The following is a 15,707-nucleotide window of genomic DNA, read 5'->3' as shown; positions in this document are numbered from 1 at the left end:
GTCCTAGCTCCGAAAGCCAGGCTGGAGGTTACAAGACATAAAACGAACCCAAATCCCATGCCCGCCATACCACGAAGCAGCGAATACTGGAACCGGATCACTCTACCCCGCGCGCAATTATTACCAAAATGTCGTCTTCAGAAAGAATAACGGTCCACAACTTGGCCGGTACGTTTCTGCCATTTTTCGTGCATCTTTGTCGCATCCGCACTAACAGCTTACCCCAGATCTCAAGAACACCTCGGACGATGCGCTCCCCAACTACCTCAACTCCCTCAAGTTCACCCAGTCCCACACCTTGACCGATGTCCGTCTGGGCCTCGGCTGGGGCGCGTTTCTGATCGCCGCCGCTTGCTTTGGCTGGGATTACAAGTTCGGCTTCGACGCAACCAAGTACTACACTGCGGCCGCCGTGGTCGTCTACTCGATCCTGAACGGCGCTCTGACGCTATGGATCTGGCTCAAGGAGGCGGGCACCGTATACGAGGGCACATCTCCGTCGGGTGAAAAGGTAAGCGCCAGCGTCATCTCCCTTTGCAGTCTGGCATCCTGTTCTACGAACCCAATGACTTACACCGGCTCGTATAGATCAACATTGCAACCTCAACAAAGAAGAATGTCCCAATCTACAACATGAAGATCACCATTACACCCAAGAACGGCGCAAGCAAGACACTCGAGCTTGCGAAACCTTTTAACCAATGGTTCGACTCTCAGGGCCACTTCGTCGCTTCGCCATTCCAGGAGATCCTCGCTACCAACATCCCCACCATTGGCAAGCTTGATCCTAAGCGCGTTCAGTCCACCTCCCAAACCTACTCTGCCGACGTTCTCGACGCTCTGTACGCCGAGAGCACCGCGACGGGTAGCGGAAGCGGCGCTGAGGCAGCGGCGAAAGGATCTAGCAAGCGACGCAAGGCGTAGATAGTCGTTCGGCTCTAGTCAGGGATTCGTTCTACACTTGTTAAATGCTGCATCGTCTTGTAAAGTAACCAAGGGCTTTGAGAGGGGAAAAAAGCATGCGATTTTATTTCCATCGTTCCGCAGCTGTGCAAACAGCGCTGGTTGACCCTGATCTCATTATATCTGGTTCTAATCTAAGTGTGATTTAAGCCCCTGAACGCCTCGCCATTCCGGCATCCCCTCGATGACAACGTCTATATGCATATCCAGGTTGCGCCGTACACGCGTCTTTTCCAGCAGAACCCGCCCGCTTATCCAAATTACACACATCCGGTCTCTTCTTATTTGACCTCTGCCCAAGCCGCACGTGCAACAAGAGCAGCCTTCCGAACCTCCCGCACTCGATCACCCGATGACTGCGACAGTACGCGACGGACATGTGCCGCAGAGTCAAGCAGATGACGGTCCTCGAACTGGGGAGGCAAAAGACCCAGGAGACGGACGACGAGATATCGGCATTGCGCCTGGCTGATGTCCGAATGGTCGAACGGCATATACCCGGCCGGCATCCACGCTGAATCCTCGCTCTGGGAGCCGCCTCGGGTGTAGATAGAGATGCAAGCCTCGATGATGCTCTTAAGGAAAGGCTTGATGCGTTCAGGCGATCTCTGGGCGATCTCCTCCAAGACCTTGAGACCTGCTTGCACATCTCCACCAGAGGGCAGGTAGCGGACAGCGCAAAGCACGAGTCTCACCAGATCCTCTGTATCGTCCTCGTAGATGTTGAAGGGGAGATGCTTGACAGCAGCAAGAACAGCAATGCTATAGTTTGCAGCCACCAGCATGTCCTCAGAACTATTGGAGCCAGCGGGCCAAGCCTTTGCCAGCATGGGCTTGACCAACTCGAAGTAAGCCCTCTGCAGCCACAAAGGTTTGGCTAGTCCATAGTACTCCTTTGCCAGACAGCCATAAGGAGAGAAAATGATCTCAAAGTTGCGGGCAAGAATGTGGCCAGTCTCCTTGTTGGCAGGGCCGAGTTGGATAGCCGAAAGAACCTGTTTAAAGGCATTGCCTGTGTACCTTCGAAGAACACCCGCAGTGATAGCATAGACAGGCCTTGCCAGGTTAGCCCGCGCCTGAGCCGGGGTTTCTCCTGGGATCCTCTTTGCCTCGTGCTCAAGGAAGCCAGTTTCGTTCTCCGATTCCTCTGACAGACTTCCATCGCCAACAACAAACTTCATCTGTTGCTCAATCATTGCCACTATCTCGCTCAGCTTCTCGACTGGATACTTGTTGGCAAGAATCGTCAGGATATGAGCGACAATGTGGCGTGAACGGGGAGAAGCTGAATGATCGCGGGACAGTAGACCTGCAATCAGAATCTGGTGCGCTGTTCCTCTCTCGACCTGGAACGTCTCAGTACACCGTTTTCCAAAAGAAACTCGGAATAAACTTACCAAGCGTTGTATAGCTGTGGGATGCAGGGGTTGAACAATACCCAACGAGAGTACAACAGCACGGCCTTGGCTGAAGCCACTAATAGGAAATTTGGGGGGATCGCGCATGCTGTAAGATTTTGCTGGGCTGATAGTTCGCAACATGGCATCTCGCAACTGAGCATTGGCCCAGGGGTGTGCATGAGTAGGGTCGCTGTGCAAGTATTCGTCATCGCCGCGGAAGAGAGTTACAACCTCTTCATTGAGGAGCAGCGCAGTCTGCTCCAGTTCATTCATTTCCCGAATGACAAAGGAGGCCATGGTGCTGATATAATGCAGATAACAGTCCTCAAAGTTGCGCGCGTCAGGGTCCTTGTTCACAAAATCGGTACTTAACTCAAGGGACAGCTCAGTGTCATCCGCGTAGCTGACGATCCTTGTCGCCCTCCTGTAGAGTTGTCGTACCACAAACAAACTGATCAGAGTAAAATCTCCATGGAGCTCATCGCTAGCGTTCTCCAGAGGTTGTTCTTTGCTGTCAACATCCATAGCGTCAACAGCAGCAGCCGAATCGGAACTCTCGCCATCAACACGGGGCAGCTGGGGGTATCGAGCTGCTACATAGTTGACCCACGTCTCGGGGTGGAAGCGCTTATCCTTGAAGTTGAGGGCGCTGGATCGGGGAACGAGTGCATGGATAGCATCTCTGTAGTATCTCATCGTCATCTGAATACCAGATGCGAATACTGACCAAACCTGGGGAGGTGCCTTGATGTCAAGCATAGACTGCAGGTTCTTCAACAGTACACCGAGTAGAAGGACGTAATTGCCGAACTTGTTTGCTTGGCTGGGTACCTGAGAGCAGCTGATGAAAGCTAGCTTAGGAATGATCTGCTCAAGAGTTCCGATCAAGCCAGTGACCGACGTCTCAGGAGAAGCAATATACGGCTCGCATACTCTGAAGCTGTCCGCGACCAGTTTTTCCAGAGCTGGCGGGTAAGCTGTGGTTGCCCTCTGGAGAGCAAGCACCGCTTCATCGGCTATGTTAGCCTGAAGCTCGTCTGTAGCGTATCTCTCTGGCGCCTTGAGGATCACACTTGCTAGATCATCGCAAATCTCGGACAGAGTGGCCTCTGGAAGCATAGGCTGTGTGGACAATCCTGTCTGAGCAGCGCGCTGGCATACCATGAGGCCCATACCCTTGATAGCTTGCTGTCCAATGGCGGTTTCTTCCTTCTGTGCACCGTCTTGGATTGCTTGTTGAAAGGGAGGCAGATATGCCTGTTTGTAGAGGGGTGCAAGCATCGGCTCTGTTGCCTTGAAAGCAGCTGCGTCGTCAACGGACAGTTCCGCCCCGCCACCGATAAGAGCTTGTCTCAATTCAAGGAGAGAATTGAGTAAAATCAACAGATTTTTGGTGTGTTCGGGTGACTTCGTGTGACGAAGATTGTCCTTGACATGGGTGATGGAGGGAGCGATCATAAGAGCAAACGCTGAGGGCTTCGCGCTGTGCACGCTGATAAGCAGTTTGCCTGAAGCTGCCGTATATATCGGGTTGGCGAGGTCTTCCAAGCAGTCTCGCTGGACGGTCAGGGCGAAGTCTCTCAGCTCGTCACCTGAGAGTCTCTTGGCAATGGTACGAATGACCTCGAGCGTAGCGTTGATCGTATCCTCAATTTCTCCGTTGCGTACCTCGTACTTCAGACTGCCCCAGATCTTCTCAACGAAGGGCGTAATTCCTTGCTGGACATGCTCATACTTCACCAGGCAGGCGCTCAGCGTTTTGAGAATATCAACCTATATCACTGTCAGTTTAGCACGGTCACACTCCCGAAATGACTACTCGCCTTGACATTCACAGTCACACTATCTCCTTGATCGAGCCTTCCAATTAGATACGGGATCGCCTTGCTTGCGACCCGATGGTGCGCAGAGAAACATTCTCGCAGTGCAGACTTGAGGTCATCTGCGGTGATACCAGATGGATGTTGCGATGCTCTCAGTGAGATTGGGAAATATGCTGAAAAAATGCCGAAAATCTCGTCCACGAGCTCTTGTGCGGGGGAATAGTCGGCAAGGAATGTCTTGAGGATCTTGAACCAGATCATCAAGCATTTAGGATCTCTCTCGTTGCGGCAAAGCTGTAGGAGGTCCGTTATGAAGCCGGTAGTAGCGCCGTGCTGGTACTGCAACTCGCTTGCAACATCGGGGTTGGTGACGAGATGGTCCAAGAGTTCATACACCGTGGCGCGAGTCTCTGCGACCTGATTTTTGAAGTCATCACCGAGACTGCAAATACTCTGAATGATGTCGTTCCCTTTGGAGGGCTGAAATGCCTTCATACTGGTCGTCCGGTCGAGTGCTTTGGCGGCTGGCATAATGCCTGCTTTGTGATCGACCTTGAACATGCTGCCAAAGAATGCAACAAGGAGATTCACTGCAATGACTGGTCAATTGAGATTCCTATTGTAAGAGCAATATCATTCACCTTGATCTGGCTTCAGAAAGCCGGGGTCCAAATGTTCCAATGTCCCTGCCAGGAAGCCAAGGGCTAAACCAGGGTTAGTATTGGCCTACAGCGTACTACCGGGACGAGGGCCTTCACCTTTGGAGCGGGCAATGATGTCGCCACTTGACTCTCCATCCTCGCTGTCTTCCATTTGGTCGGCATTGGCATTGGGCATCCACGGCCTGATGGACTCAACCCATCTCGCCACAGGATTGCTGGGTCTAGGTGCTGATTGTATTGCTAGAATCAGGGATCAGCACTCTGCCTATCCAGGGGCCTTGGGTCTCAACGTCTGACAGGACTTACCTGAAGATGCTTCCTTGGTGATCGATGCATGCCTCTCGAGGTCGTCGCTGAGGACATACTCTAGTGCCAATTTCCTGAAATCTGCCATGATACCCAGCCTCTTCAGGCACTGTGTTGTTTGCGATGATGTCTTTTTCGAAGGCCCTAAGAGCAAGTGTATGGCTGAAATGTTCAAGTTGTGTCTCTGCTGATGTTTTTTGTAGTTGAAGAAGGGAAGTTGGTTGGGGAAAAAGTGAATAGTGAGATTGGGCCGTTGGAATCAAAATCAGAAGTTGCGATGCGCACCCGCACTTGGCTATGAAGTACACCCCGCACCTGCTCAAAATGGTGGCCGCTTTCAGGGGTTAGATACAAAACTTCAGATCTCTTCCATCTGATGATCTAGAATAGACGAGGTAGGAAGGCGCGGGTAGGATTTTTCAGTGCACCAACAGGAAGGCTTCAAAACTTTTTCGTCAACTGATACTAACTTCATTTCACTGGCCGGCTTTCGGTGACAGGCTGTGAGATAATTACTCAGATGAGATGGTGGTGGGGGATATGCTTTGGGCAAGCGGTGTGTCTCTTATCAGGCTTATCGCGGCCTGGAGGAACCAATGTCCGATGACGGTGACTGTCCAGGATTAGCATGCCTCCTCCTTCTAGTCCTTTGTTTTCTGGGATTTCTTGAGGTTTGACGTTGAGAGTGTATTGTGATGATGTCACTGATTTACATGAAGTAAAAAGAATTGTTCAAATATCATCTACCATCATAGAATCTCTAAACAATCTTGATAGCCTTTCATTTCCAAGTTGGAAATGAACAATTGTGACATTGCGCTAGTCCTGATTGGGCGGGCAGTCTATGGAGGGGTAAATTTCAGCGCAGGGGCCGCGGGGTCCTGCGCCAGCAGAGAAAAAAAAAATTTGGAGGTCGAAGTCGGAGCCAGTGCCCCTCCAAAATACTCATAGCCGTTCACGGTCATTTTACGGAACCATCTTTTTTCTCACTTCAACCGCGCCAATTCTGTCTTCTGGCCTCAAATCCTGGATCTGAGCCTCTTATTTCCTGTTCAATCCGCAGACCTCCCGCGCTTCTAGGCAGTCAGTTTCCCCTTTCCTCATTCATCTTACCCCAATAATGCGGCATCGCGGGGTCCAAGATGGTGGGGCTTTCAAGACGGCAGTACTAATCCGGGGATAGAAGCCGATAGGCACTCACTCAACCTTCAGATAACGGAAGTGAGTGATACCAATGACTATGGGGAAGAGAGCCCTAGCTGACGCGCTGTGAAGGCATTTCAAGTCTCCCGGAGATCCAGACTCAGCCATGGCGTCCGAAGTCCCCAAGACGTGCAAGGTCATTCTGGCCGACACCATTGCCAAGAAGCTCCTGGCTGAGGTCCACGAGACCCTCGCCAAGGTCCAGGGCAGCGGCGTCTTCAAGCCCACCCTCGTTGCCTTCCTTGCCAACGACGACCCGGCTGCTCTCCAGTACGCCGAGTGGTCTCAGAAGACCTGCGTAGAGAAGTAGGCCAAGCCCTGCCATTGCCCGCAAAGATGGTCCTTTTCGTCTTTGCAGGAGAGAATCACACAAAACACGTATACACACAGAACATGAAAGGTGCAAAGGTGACTAACAAGAGCCTTCCCTTTCAGCGGCTTCAACTTTGACCTGCGTCGCGTCGACAAGGAGCAGCTCGAGGAGAAGATTCAGGAGGCCAACGAGGATGACAAGGTCGACGGCATCATCGTCTACTACCCCATCTTCCCCGGCAACCCCACGCACGACAAGTACATCCAGGAGACCGTCTCCCTGGCCAAGGACGTCGAGGGCCTCTGCCACAAGCATATCTACAACATGTACCACAACGTCCGCTTCCTCGACCCGCCCCAGAACCTGCGCAAGTCCATCCTGCCCTGCACGCCCCTCGCCGTCGTCAAGATCCTCGAGCACCTGCAGATCTACAACCCCATCCTCGCCCCGGGCAACCGCCTTTTCGGCAAGACCATCACCGTCATCAACCGTTCCGAGGTCAACGGCCGCCCGCTGGCCGCGCTGCTCGCCAACGACGGCGCCACCGTCTACTCCGTCGACATCACCGGCGTCCAGCTCTTCACCCGTGGCCAGGGCATCAAGCAGCCGCGCCACCAGGTCACCAACAAGGAGGGTTGGGGCCTCGAGGAGGTTCTCCCCATCAGCGATGTCATCATCGGCGGCGTCCCCGCCGAGAAGTACAAGATCAGCACGGATCTCATCCGCGAGGGTGCCGTGTGCATCAACTTCTCCTCGTTCCGCAACTTCGATGCCCCCACAGTCAAGGAGAAGGCCGCCATCTACGTCCCCTCCGTCGGCAAGGTGACGATTGCCTGCCTGCTGAGAAACCTGGTCGTAAGTGGCTGCCCCGCCCGATACAGATCAAGCGAGTTTACTGATTTTGCTGCAGCGCCTCATCGCCAACCGCCCGACAACCAAGGACAACGGCAGCGAGGACGCAAGCACCGCGCAAGCCAGAAGCGAGGCCTTCACCGAGGGTTAGATTTGAGAACTTTGAAATTACACCGGAAGACCCCGCAAGGGAAGACAATATTGCGTAGAAAAAAGTTACACGGTTTGGACAAAAAAGGCATTTTGATTGTTTATACCTCGTTTGTCATACGGGAGGATCACTGAGGCTTGCATTACGGGCGAAAATCAAAGAAAAAGCATACAAGACATGGGTTAGCCGGAGATATTTCAACATAGAGCAAGACACGCACAGTCGTTTGTGTCGTTGTCAAAGGGATTGCTGTTTTGCATTGAAATCCGTCGGGTTTGCATGAGGGAACCGAGTTAGAAATCGTGTCATGAGTAGAGATACGGAATGCTTATTCCATGCAGCACTATGCGGAACCGACTGTCGGGGGTGATGATGTCTGGTCTGAGACGCAACCGAGCCGCAAGCAGGCGGGCTGACACTCTCTTGTTGTCTACAGGCTTGCAGACGATGAATCCGAAGGGAGTTGTCCAAGGCTCATGTGTATAGGAACAGGTTCGCCAAATAGCCCGCGAAGGCTGATTTCACGACCCGATCATTTACCGAGAGATCCAGCATTGCGGTTCCAGAAGGTAGACTGCTGCACTTTGCGAACTACAGGCCGGACCGAGTTCGGAGAATAACAAGACCTTTAAATAAGAAGGGGCTCAGCCAAGGCAAGGACCAAGACCAAACGAGATAGGTGACTAGATCCGGGCGCAAGCCGCAACCGCCGGCGCGTGCCTTTGATGTGCTGGAAGACGTAACGACGTCGCGATCTTTTGTGCGTCAACGCGGCACCGCTTCTGCGGGATCAGAGGACGATCAATCCGTGACTGAAAGACGGACAGTTCTGGGACTGCGCGGATGGGACGAGAGCCTGTTTCGGGACGGTGTTCGCGCGCGCTTTATCCTGAGTTTTCTCACATTTCCCCACGTCGGGCCGGGAGGGTGCGCCCACACTGGCATTGTCCAACAGTTTGAGCATTGCAAGGATGGCGCCGTTTGGGTGGAAATCGTGAGATCGCATCCGATTGCATGTGTAGATTGGTTCGGCATCGCAAATCAATGCGAGGAGCAGAAAATGACCAGATAAACGAGGTGCTAATGGGTATAGTCGAGGAGTTAAGAGCCAATTCTGGTAGTCTGTAGCAGATTGACACCGCATAGCGTCATCGGATGAGTGATTGGGGATTGGGGGAACGGCAGGCCAAGAATGTGAGTTCGTATGGTGACATTCGTATCTCGAATTGTCCTCAAAGTTCAACAAGTCCTTTGCTCATGCGAATGACGAATTGCGTTTAGTGACTGGTGTCTCTGGCGCTTGTCTGGGCCTAGGCGCGTTACAGGCAAATTCCGCCAGGATTGAATGCAACACAGTGCATCCATGAGACGACCGCAAGCGACGGTGGTACCGAGGACAGCAACTAGGCGGCATGTCTGCGAAGGAGCTGCAAATTGCGAAGCATTCCAGAAGGCTCGGGCACTTCGTCTCGGTTGCGCCGTTGATGGTGGTTTTATTGAATTGTAGCTCCACCAATGGCTGGGGACTTGGATGATTGTGTACAGTCGCAGCTCCAGACTGCTGGAAACCTACCTAACACTTGTGAAGTGGACTGCCACGACTCCACGCGGCGCTCGCTCGCTGGCCACGAGTAGTCCGTCAGTTAGTCACATGCGGCCACCTCTTGGATTGCTGTGGTCGTTGAGTTGAGAGCGGTTAGTCTGCAGAGCGTGCGTAGTGCAGCGTCCACGTTGAACAAAGGGCCGAGAGCACTTCTGCCCATCTCCACAAGTCACGGGCGAGGTTGCGTTGAAGCTTATCCCCAAAGTTACCGTGCCAGGCCACCACCTTGGTCAGACGTGTTCGTCTCGAGAATGAAATTGATTGGTGACGGCCGTGGAGCTGTGGATGGCACATTGGCCACGGATCAAGGCGTTCAGTGTGGCTACGTATGGATACCTGCTCGATCAGTGTAGTGTTTCCGTGAGAACGTCCAGCGAAATTGGGGGCGCCCACTGAAGTGATCCAGTGTTGGGTCTTGCTGCAAGCTGCCCTGGGAATCGTGAGGTCCATCAGGGTCTGCATGCGGAAGGCTGGCCAATTGCCGAAATCCGCCTTACAAGAGATGCTAAGACTCCACCGTGCGAGCGTCCAGTGCACGCGTTGTGCTGAGAGCTGAGAAGTGTTCTTCGAGGGAGAGGCGTTGGAAGATGACGGGTTGCTGCTGAATTCGGGCGCGCGACGCCTCCGATGAGATTCAATTCAGGGCTGCACCGACTTTGGTTGGAACTTGGAACGGTTTCTTTCGTTTCCCCCCAATGAAGCCCGTCGCTGGAGCTGTACTCCCGGCGCGGAGCACACCCGCTGGCCAATGCTCGAGGAACACTTGAACCGGGGCTCTGCTTTTAATTAGCTTCGAGCTTGGGGTCCAATCAGGGCAGCTCTCAAACAAGTCCTTGGAGGATGGTGCATGCAGGGCAGAGGCTCCGATGCCCAGGGCTTGCAGAAAGAAACACCACGCTCTACGGCGGGCTGCCGCTTGGCCCAACGCAGGCTAGACTGCTCAGGAACCCAGAACACTCAACCCATGCAATGATATCGTCTTGCATTGGTGGTGGCTCACTCACTTCTCAGCACCTGCCCTGCAGCAGCAGAAGAACGGGCCCTAGGTCCCCCTCCATGTGCGCAACCATGCAGCAAGCCACTGCAGCCAAGGGTGCCGCCCAGGGGGGACCGGCCCAGAACCAGGATCCGCGAACAAGGACTCTTGCTTTTGGATTGGAGCGAGAAATTTGAAAATTTTACGAACGGAAAGGGTTGCCAGACATGGGGAATGCCTGTCGAGCCTACGGGGAGGGAACCTGGGAATTAATAACCAACGGCACGAAAATGATGACTTGATGAAGCGAGAGAAAGAGAGAGAGGGACAGACACGACAGAGAAACTCCTTACAGCCTACTAGATATTAATGCTATCAAAAGCGTGCATAGGCAACGACACGGGTACCTTTACCTGCATGTGCGGCACGGCGGTACGCGACCTGGGCATAACACGCGAAAGAAGAGCCCCTTTCGACACGCAGGGAACGTCTTTCGTTGTAAGGTACCTTAGGTACCGCACCGCACCGCACCGCAGTAAGTGCTCAACTGTCGATTTGCTGCTGCTTGAGCCGTGCGTATCGGGTCCTGTCGTGTCATTCATCACTTGCCTTATTCAATCGGCCTTCCGTCGATCCTTCCCAAAGTTAGAGAGCCTTCTCGGCAGTCACCCATCGCACTTGAACTCGCACTTGCGCACCCACGAACACTTTTCGCGGTCTTTCCGGCGTGGTCTAGCCTTCGCCAATCACCTCCGTCAAGCGTCAAGTCCGTCTGTCTGTCACGCCCGTCCGCTCCCACCTATTATCTCCCACCAACCCGACGGGACTCACCAAAGCAAGGTACCTTACCTACCTACCTACCTACCTTCATACTCCTCCACGCGTCAAGGTACGGATACATCTGCACCTTCAACTGCCGCCGCAGGTCTCCAACGTCTGCAGCTCTCGAGCCCTTCTGCGGTCCTGCACTCGCTCATCCTGTACTCTTCACCGGCGACTTGTGCCCTCGAACCCTGGGCTGCTCATCTCCCGCAGCCTGTCATCTTATCTTCCTGGCCCAGGGCCGCCAGCCGAGATCAGCTTGCGAAAGCAACCCGGGAACAATCGTCTGTCCACCACCAACTTCACCCTTTCACACATTCACCTGCTTGCCACTCGTCTGTTCGTATTTCTCGCCTGCGCTTTGGTTTGCGGTTTGTGCAGTTGCGTTGCTCCTCGCTACTGCTACTGCACCTCAGCGAGAGACAAGAACAGCCTCCAAAGCCGCCGGCTGCATGTCTCACGGCCTCCTTCCTGTCTTGATTGGTCGTGTAACCAGGTCATTTTAGACATCCTGCTGGATCCCGTTGCCTCTCCGCGTCCTCCACCGCCAGCTGCAACCCCTTAAACTCGTGGCCTTCGCAACGCAGCCAGACAGACAGCAGTCACCTACCTCACGCCGCATACAAACGGCCAGCCAGCTTTGGAACAATTCAAAAGAGGAGGGAAAGAAGGGGCCATTCGCCAGATTCGTCGACGTCAACCGCGCCTGGCCGTTTGTTTCCTGGGAATCGAATCCTCGATCGAGCGCTGAGCAGCACCGAAAGCTTCTCAATCCGGCCGTCTCCCCGAACCCGGCAGCTCGTTTGTGCTTGCTTTGCGCATGCATACGCCCCAACCCCCAACGAACGACGTCTTTGCTACTGCAAACGGTCTTATCGTCGTTAATCCGCCTTCCACCTGGAGCGCCCAGCATATCTACGACACCACTATTTCGCATATCTAAAATCGGGCCCCGGACCTACTTACTTGGCCCTGCCAAACGACTCGATCTCCGCCCATTTTATTCGACATCTGCACGTTGCCTTTGAGCCTGTCTGCCCGTCATCTTCCGCGACGGGCTTGGAGCGTTTTTAGTTCCATCTGCTGGCACTGCAGCAAACTTGACATCTGCAGTTAACCCCGAGGAAACGGAAACCCGATCAGTCTTATTCCATCCGAATCCACGACCGGACGGCCCACGGACCTGGCTGGACTTTGGGGGATCGGTTGAACCTTGCCCGAAACTTTGCTCAAATGCATTCGTCTCATCCGGAGTTCGTATACCAAGAATAATCACTCCATTGAGTTTCTTGCGTGCGCCACGAAGGAAGGACTCGTCGGTTAATTACAGTCAGCCCGCCCTGTTGGTTGGCGTCCGACTCGTTTCCCGTCCCACGACTCCACGGCCACTGTAACGACAATCAACGCCCGCGATCCAGGTAAACCGACGCGCGGGAGGCTACACCACGGGACCTGAATCGCTTGCAAAACTTGGCCAACCCAGTCCGCAACCATGGCGACGCAAGCTATTCACGCTCCCGCTCACAGCGGCCATGCTCATTCAAGCTCCACCTCGTCGTACCCCCCGCAGCCCGCCTCTCCTACTCTAACAAACCCGGACATGATTCTTCCCGACTATGATTGCCCTTCTTCCCCCGACCGGTCGCATTCGCCTCTGATGATGTGGAAGAACTCGCAAGCTGTCGACTTGAACATGCAATTCCAATTCCCTCCGAGTGCATACGTCGCCGGCCCCATTACCCCCGCGACACCAATCATTTATGGCAACGGTACCATGCTGTCAGATATCGGGGAGGTGACTGAGGCCGAGAGCACGCCGGGTAAGACCTCGCGTCCATCCTCTATGATCTGGACAGGGCGCGTCAGCCGGATTCCCGACGAGCGATTCCCCTCGCCGACGAAAGCGTACGAGAGCATCAAGCAGCGGGCGCGCGCGCACGAGCGACGATCCTCGGTCGAGTCCACGAGCACGATTACTACTACACAAGACCACAACGTGTTCGCCGACTTTGACGACGCTGTCAGCGTAGATGATAGTAACTTCCAAGGCGACGATGAGGAGAGCGTCGCGGAGTCGTACACAGATGATGTGTCCGTTCACAAGGCCCATGCCATCTCTCAACCTACAAGGACATCTCTTAATGATCCAAATAGGTACTCAACCGCATTGATAAGCCGAAGGGCTGAGCAGATTCTTGCAAATGCCAAGCGTAGACTCACTGTAAGTGCCCTCGCGAGCATTGATCGGGCTCGACTAACACACATAGACGATGGAGGGTAATCTGTCGAGAGCACGAAGCTCGTTGAGCATCTCAACACCCTCAATGTCTTCATTCGACGGCACCGGCTCCACACCGTCCCCGCCAATGATGCGATCTACCTCTTCCGCGACATCCCCGAGCTCTGCGCATGGGCACGCCCGAATGATGAGCGATTCCTCCATCAACACCGAGTTGGTGAACTCTGGTGCTGTCCCGAGGAGGTCTGCCAGTGCAATGGGTGCTGCTGGAGGTTACCGGCAGCCTATTCCTACGCGCAAGATCACCCATGATGCGCCTACGCTTGAGCGCTTGAACTCTGGGCGGGACAATCAGCCGCGTTACAAGGCGGCTCAGGAAAACGGCTTAGACACTCTAGGTGAGGATGAGGTATCCACGGAATTCCATTCCGGAAGCGACAGCACCACCAAGCGAGACAGTCTTCTAGGTCCTGCTCTGGGTGGCCCCACGAAGCCACCATTGACACGCTCTGCGTCGGCAGCGCAAATGCGCGATCTGAAGGATCAAGTGCTGGATCTTAAAGGCAAGATTTCATCATTGAGAGAACAGGCACGGGTGGATACCATGCGCCGACGCAGCCTTCAGAGCTTGCGAACCCCAAGTCCCTTTACTCATGCCCAGGTTGACCAATGGTATGCCGGTTCTCAAAAGCAGTCTCCGACAGAGCCACTCACTGCGACGTCGGAATTGGCTCCATGGCATGAAGAGCACGCACCTAGCGTTAACGGCGAGATACAGACGAAAGAGACAGAGGCGATCCTCGAGGGGCCTCTTGAGGGACCCATTGAGCAAACCCTCGAGGACACCCCAGAGGAGCTTCCAATCAGGGATGATGAGTCGGTTGTTGGAGACTACGAAGCGGCGCAAGAGGCGGTTCGCCAAGAAGAGCGCCAGAAGGCCCTCGATGCCATGGAAGCGAACGCCCACGTCGAGCCTGACGATGACATTTCCGATATGCATACCGAGGACGGCTTTGAGGACAGTGTGCAGGTACAGGAAGAAGACGGATATGAGAGCGAGAGTGGAGACTCTCTGTACCACGACACCTACCAAACTCCTGTGTCACATGAAGACCGAGAGGATGCATTCGACTACGAGCACTTCTTCCTTCACAGCGCCATGGGCACTATCAGCCAACAACGAATGGCTCGACAGGGAAGCCGGCGCGGAAGTTTCAGTTCTGAGGACTCTGTCGAAACTACCCGTGGACCCATAACCTCTGACGAGTCGATCCGGCCCAAGCTCCACAACAGGCGAGGCAGCGGCGACACGACATCGACCATGGATTCGTTCGCGACGGCCAACTCAGGCCGAGCCAGTCGAGTGAGCGCCAGTGGTAATGAGGAAGACGTGAGACAGGGCGTTCTCACACCTCCAAGTGTGAGCCCTATCAGTGAGCGTACAGAGAGCCCCCCAACTGCCAAACGATCTGTTGTGGGTAGCGTCAACGGCGGCGATGTGCTTGAACAGATGCGAACCCGGGCGCGCGCGGGCTCCATCGCTTACCGTCGCCCCATGAGCACTCAGGCCACGATGGGTCACCGGCCATCGACTGCGTCTTTCGACTCAACTGGGACTAATCGAAGCTTCCCGTTGGTTGGCAAGGCCCGTGTCAGTGTTGGTGGGGTCCTCACGCCACAGGGCTCTCCCGAACTGGAACTGCGAACCATTTCGGATGCTATCATGAGCGAGACGGCCAGCATCTGCGACAAGGAGAGCGTTGGAGGACCGGACCAGCTTGCGCCTATGAATCAGCTCGCCAAGGAGGACCAAATTTTGGTCGAACGCTTTGTGGCAAGCCTGGGACGTTGCGTCCTCGGTCTGAGCGAGTCTGGCAAGGCATCGGCAGAGAGCCGGATGTACAGGAGGCGCCTCGACACGGCGCGCAAGATTTTGGAGGGCATGGGTGAAAGTTCATGAGGGGGGTCTTCTTTTGTTCAAACACTATGTTTGGGGTATCTGGGTAGCCACACAGCGGTAGGGCCGCATGGCGCGGCTACAGTGACTTGGTCAGGACATTGACATTTGGCGCGTCAAAACGAATAACTGATAATGTCAAATGAAAAAAGGCGGGAGGCTGCGGTTGAGAAGGGGTTGCCTGTGTGGTGGATGCTTCCACACTCGGCGCTGATTGACACGATTCCGTTTTCCTAGATTCGATACCCTTCTTGTACTTTTTTTTTTTTTTATCTCCATCTCTCTCACGGCTGTGCATAAGCCATATTTTCTCTTCTTGTACCCCATTTTCCATCACAGATGGCGACACACACACATTTCCTTTGTTTAAGAGACAGTCTATGGCTGAGGGGTTGAACACCAGTGCTGGGAACGTGTATCAAGATTTGGTGTGGGCG

At 54.2% G+C, this 15,707-nt stretch overlaps 4 protein-coding genes across 4 annotated transcripts; 3 read left to right on the top strand and 1 right to left on the bottom strand.

The window, feature by feature from the left end:
- Positions 1–128: 128 nt before the first annotated feature.
- Positions 129–924, top strand: SPC2 (Signal peptidase complex subunit SPC2; the record flags this gene model as incomplete). Its single annotated transcript, XM_036641449.1, has 3 exons — positions 129–168; positions 228–511; positions 589–924. The coding sequence occupies 3 exons, from the start codon at positions 129–131 to the stop codon at positions 922–924; spliced, it is 660 nt and encodes a 219-aa protein (XP_036493205.1).
- A 320-nt stretch (positions 925–1,244) lies between these two features.
- CGCS363_v009599 (MMS19 nucleotide excision repair protein-like protein) lies at positions 1,245–5,242 on the bottom strand (the record flags this gene model as incomplete). The annotated part of the gene is made up of 6 exons (XM_036641448.1): positions 1,245–2,309; positions 2,361–4,136; positions 4,199–4,776; positions 4,828–4,890; positions 4,945–5,088; positions 5,155–5,242. 6 exons carry the CDS (start codon positions 5,240–5,242, stop codon positions 1,245–1,247), a joined length of 3,714 nt encoding a protein of 1,237 aa, XP_036493825.1.
- A 1,221-nt stretch (positions 5,243–6,463) lies between these two features.
- CGCS363_v009598 (Methylenetetrahydrofolate dehydrogenase) lies at positions 6,464–7,673 on the top strand (the record flags this gene model as incomplete). The annotated part of the gene is made up of 3 exons (XM_036641447.1): positions 6,464–6,663; positions 6,793–7,525; positions 7,581–7,673. 3 exons carry the CDS (start codon positions 6,464–6,466, stop codon positions 7,671–7,673), a joined length of 1,026 nt encoding a protein of 341 aa, XP_036493826.1.
- Positions 7,674–12,566: 4,893 nt separating this feature from the next.
- Positions 12,567–15,273, top strand: CGCS363_v009597 (uncharacterized protein; the record flags this gene model as incomplete). The annotated part of the gene is made up of 2 exons (XM_036641446.1): positions 12,567–13,295; positions 13,342–15,273. 2 exons carry the CDS (start codon positions 12,567–12,569, stop codon positions 15,271–15,273), a joined length of 2,661 nt encoding a protein of 886 aa, XP_036493827.1.
- Positions 15,274–15,707: the final 434 nt, after the last annotated feature.

The sequence above is a fragment of the Colletotrichum siamense genome (assembly GCF_013390195.1).
Source record: "Colletotrichum siamense strain Cg363 chromosome Unknown KSG_Cg363_contig06, whole genome shotgun sequence".
NCBI lineage: Eukaryota > Fungi > Ascomycota > Sordariomycetes > Glomerellales > Glomerellaceae > Colletotrichum > Colletotrichum siamense.
This window is presented reverse-complemented; position numbering and strand designations above follow the sequence as displayed.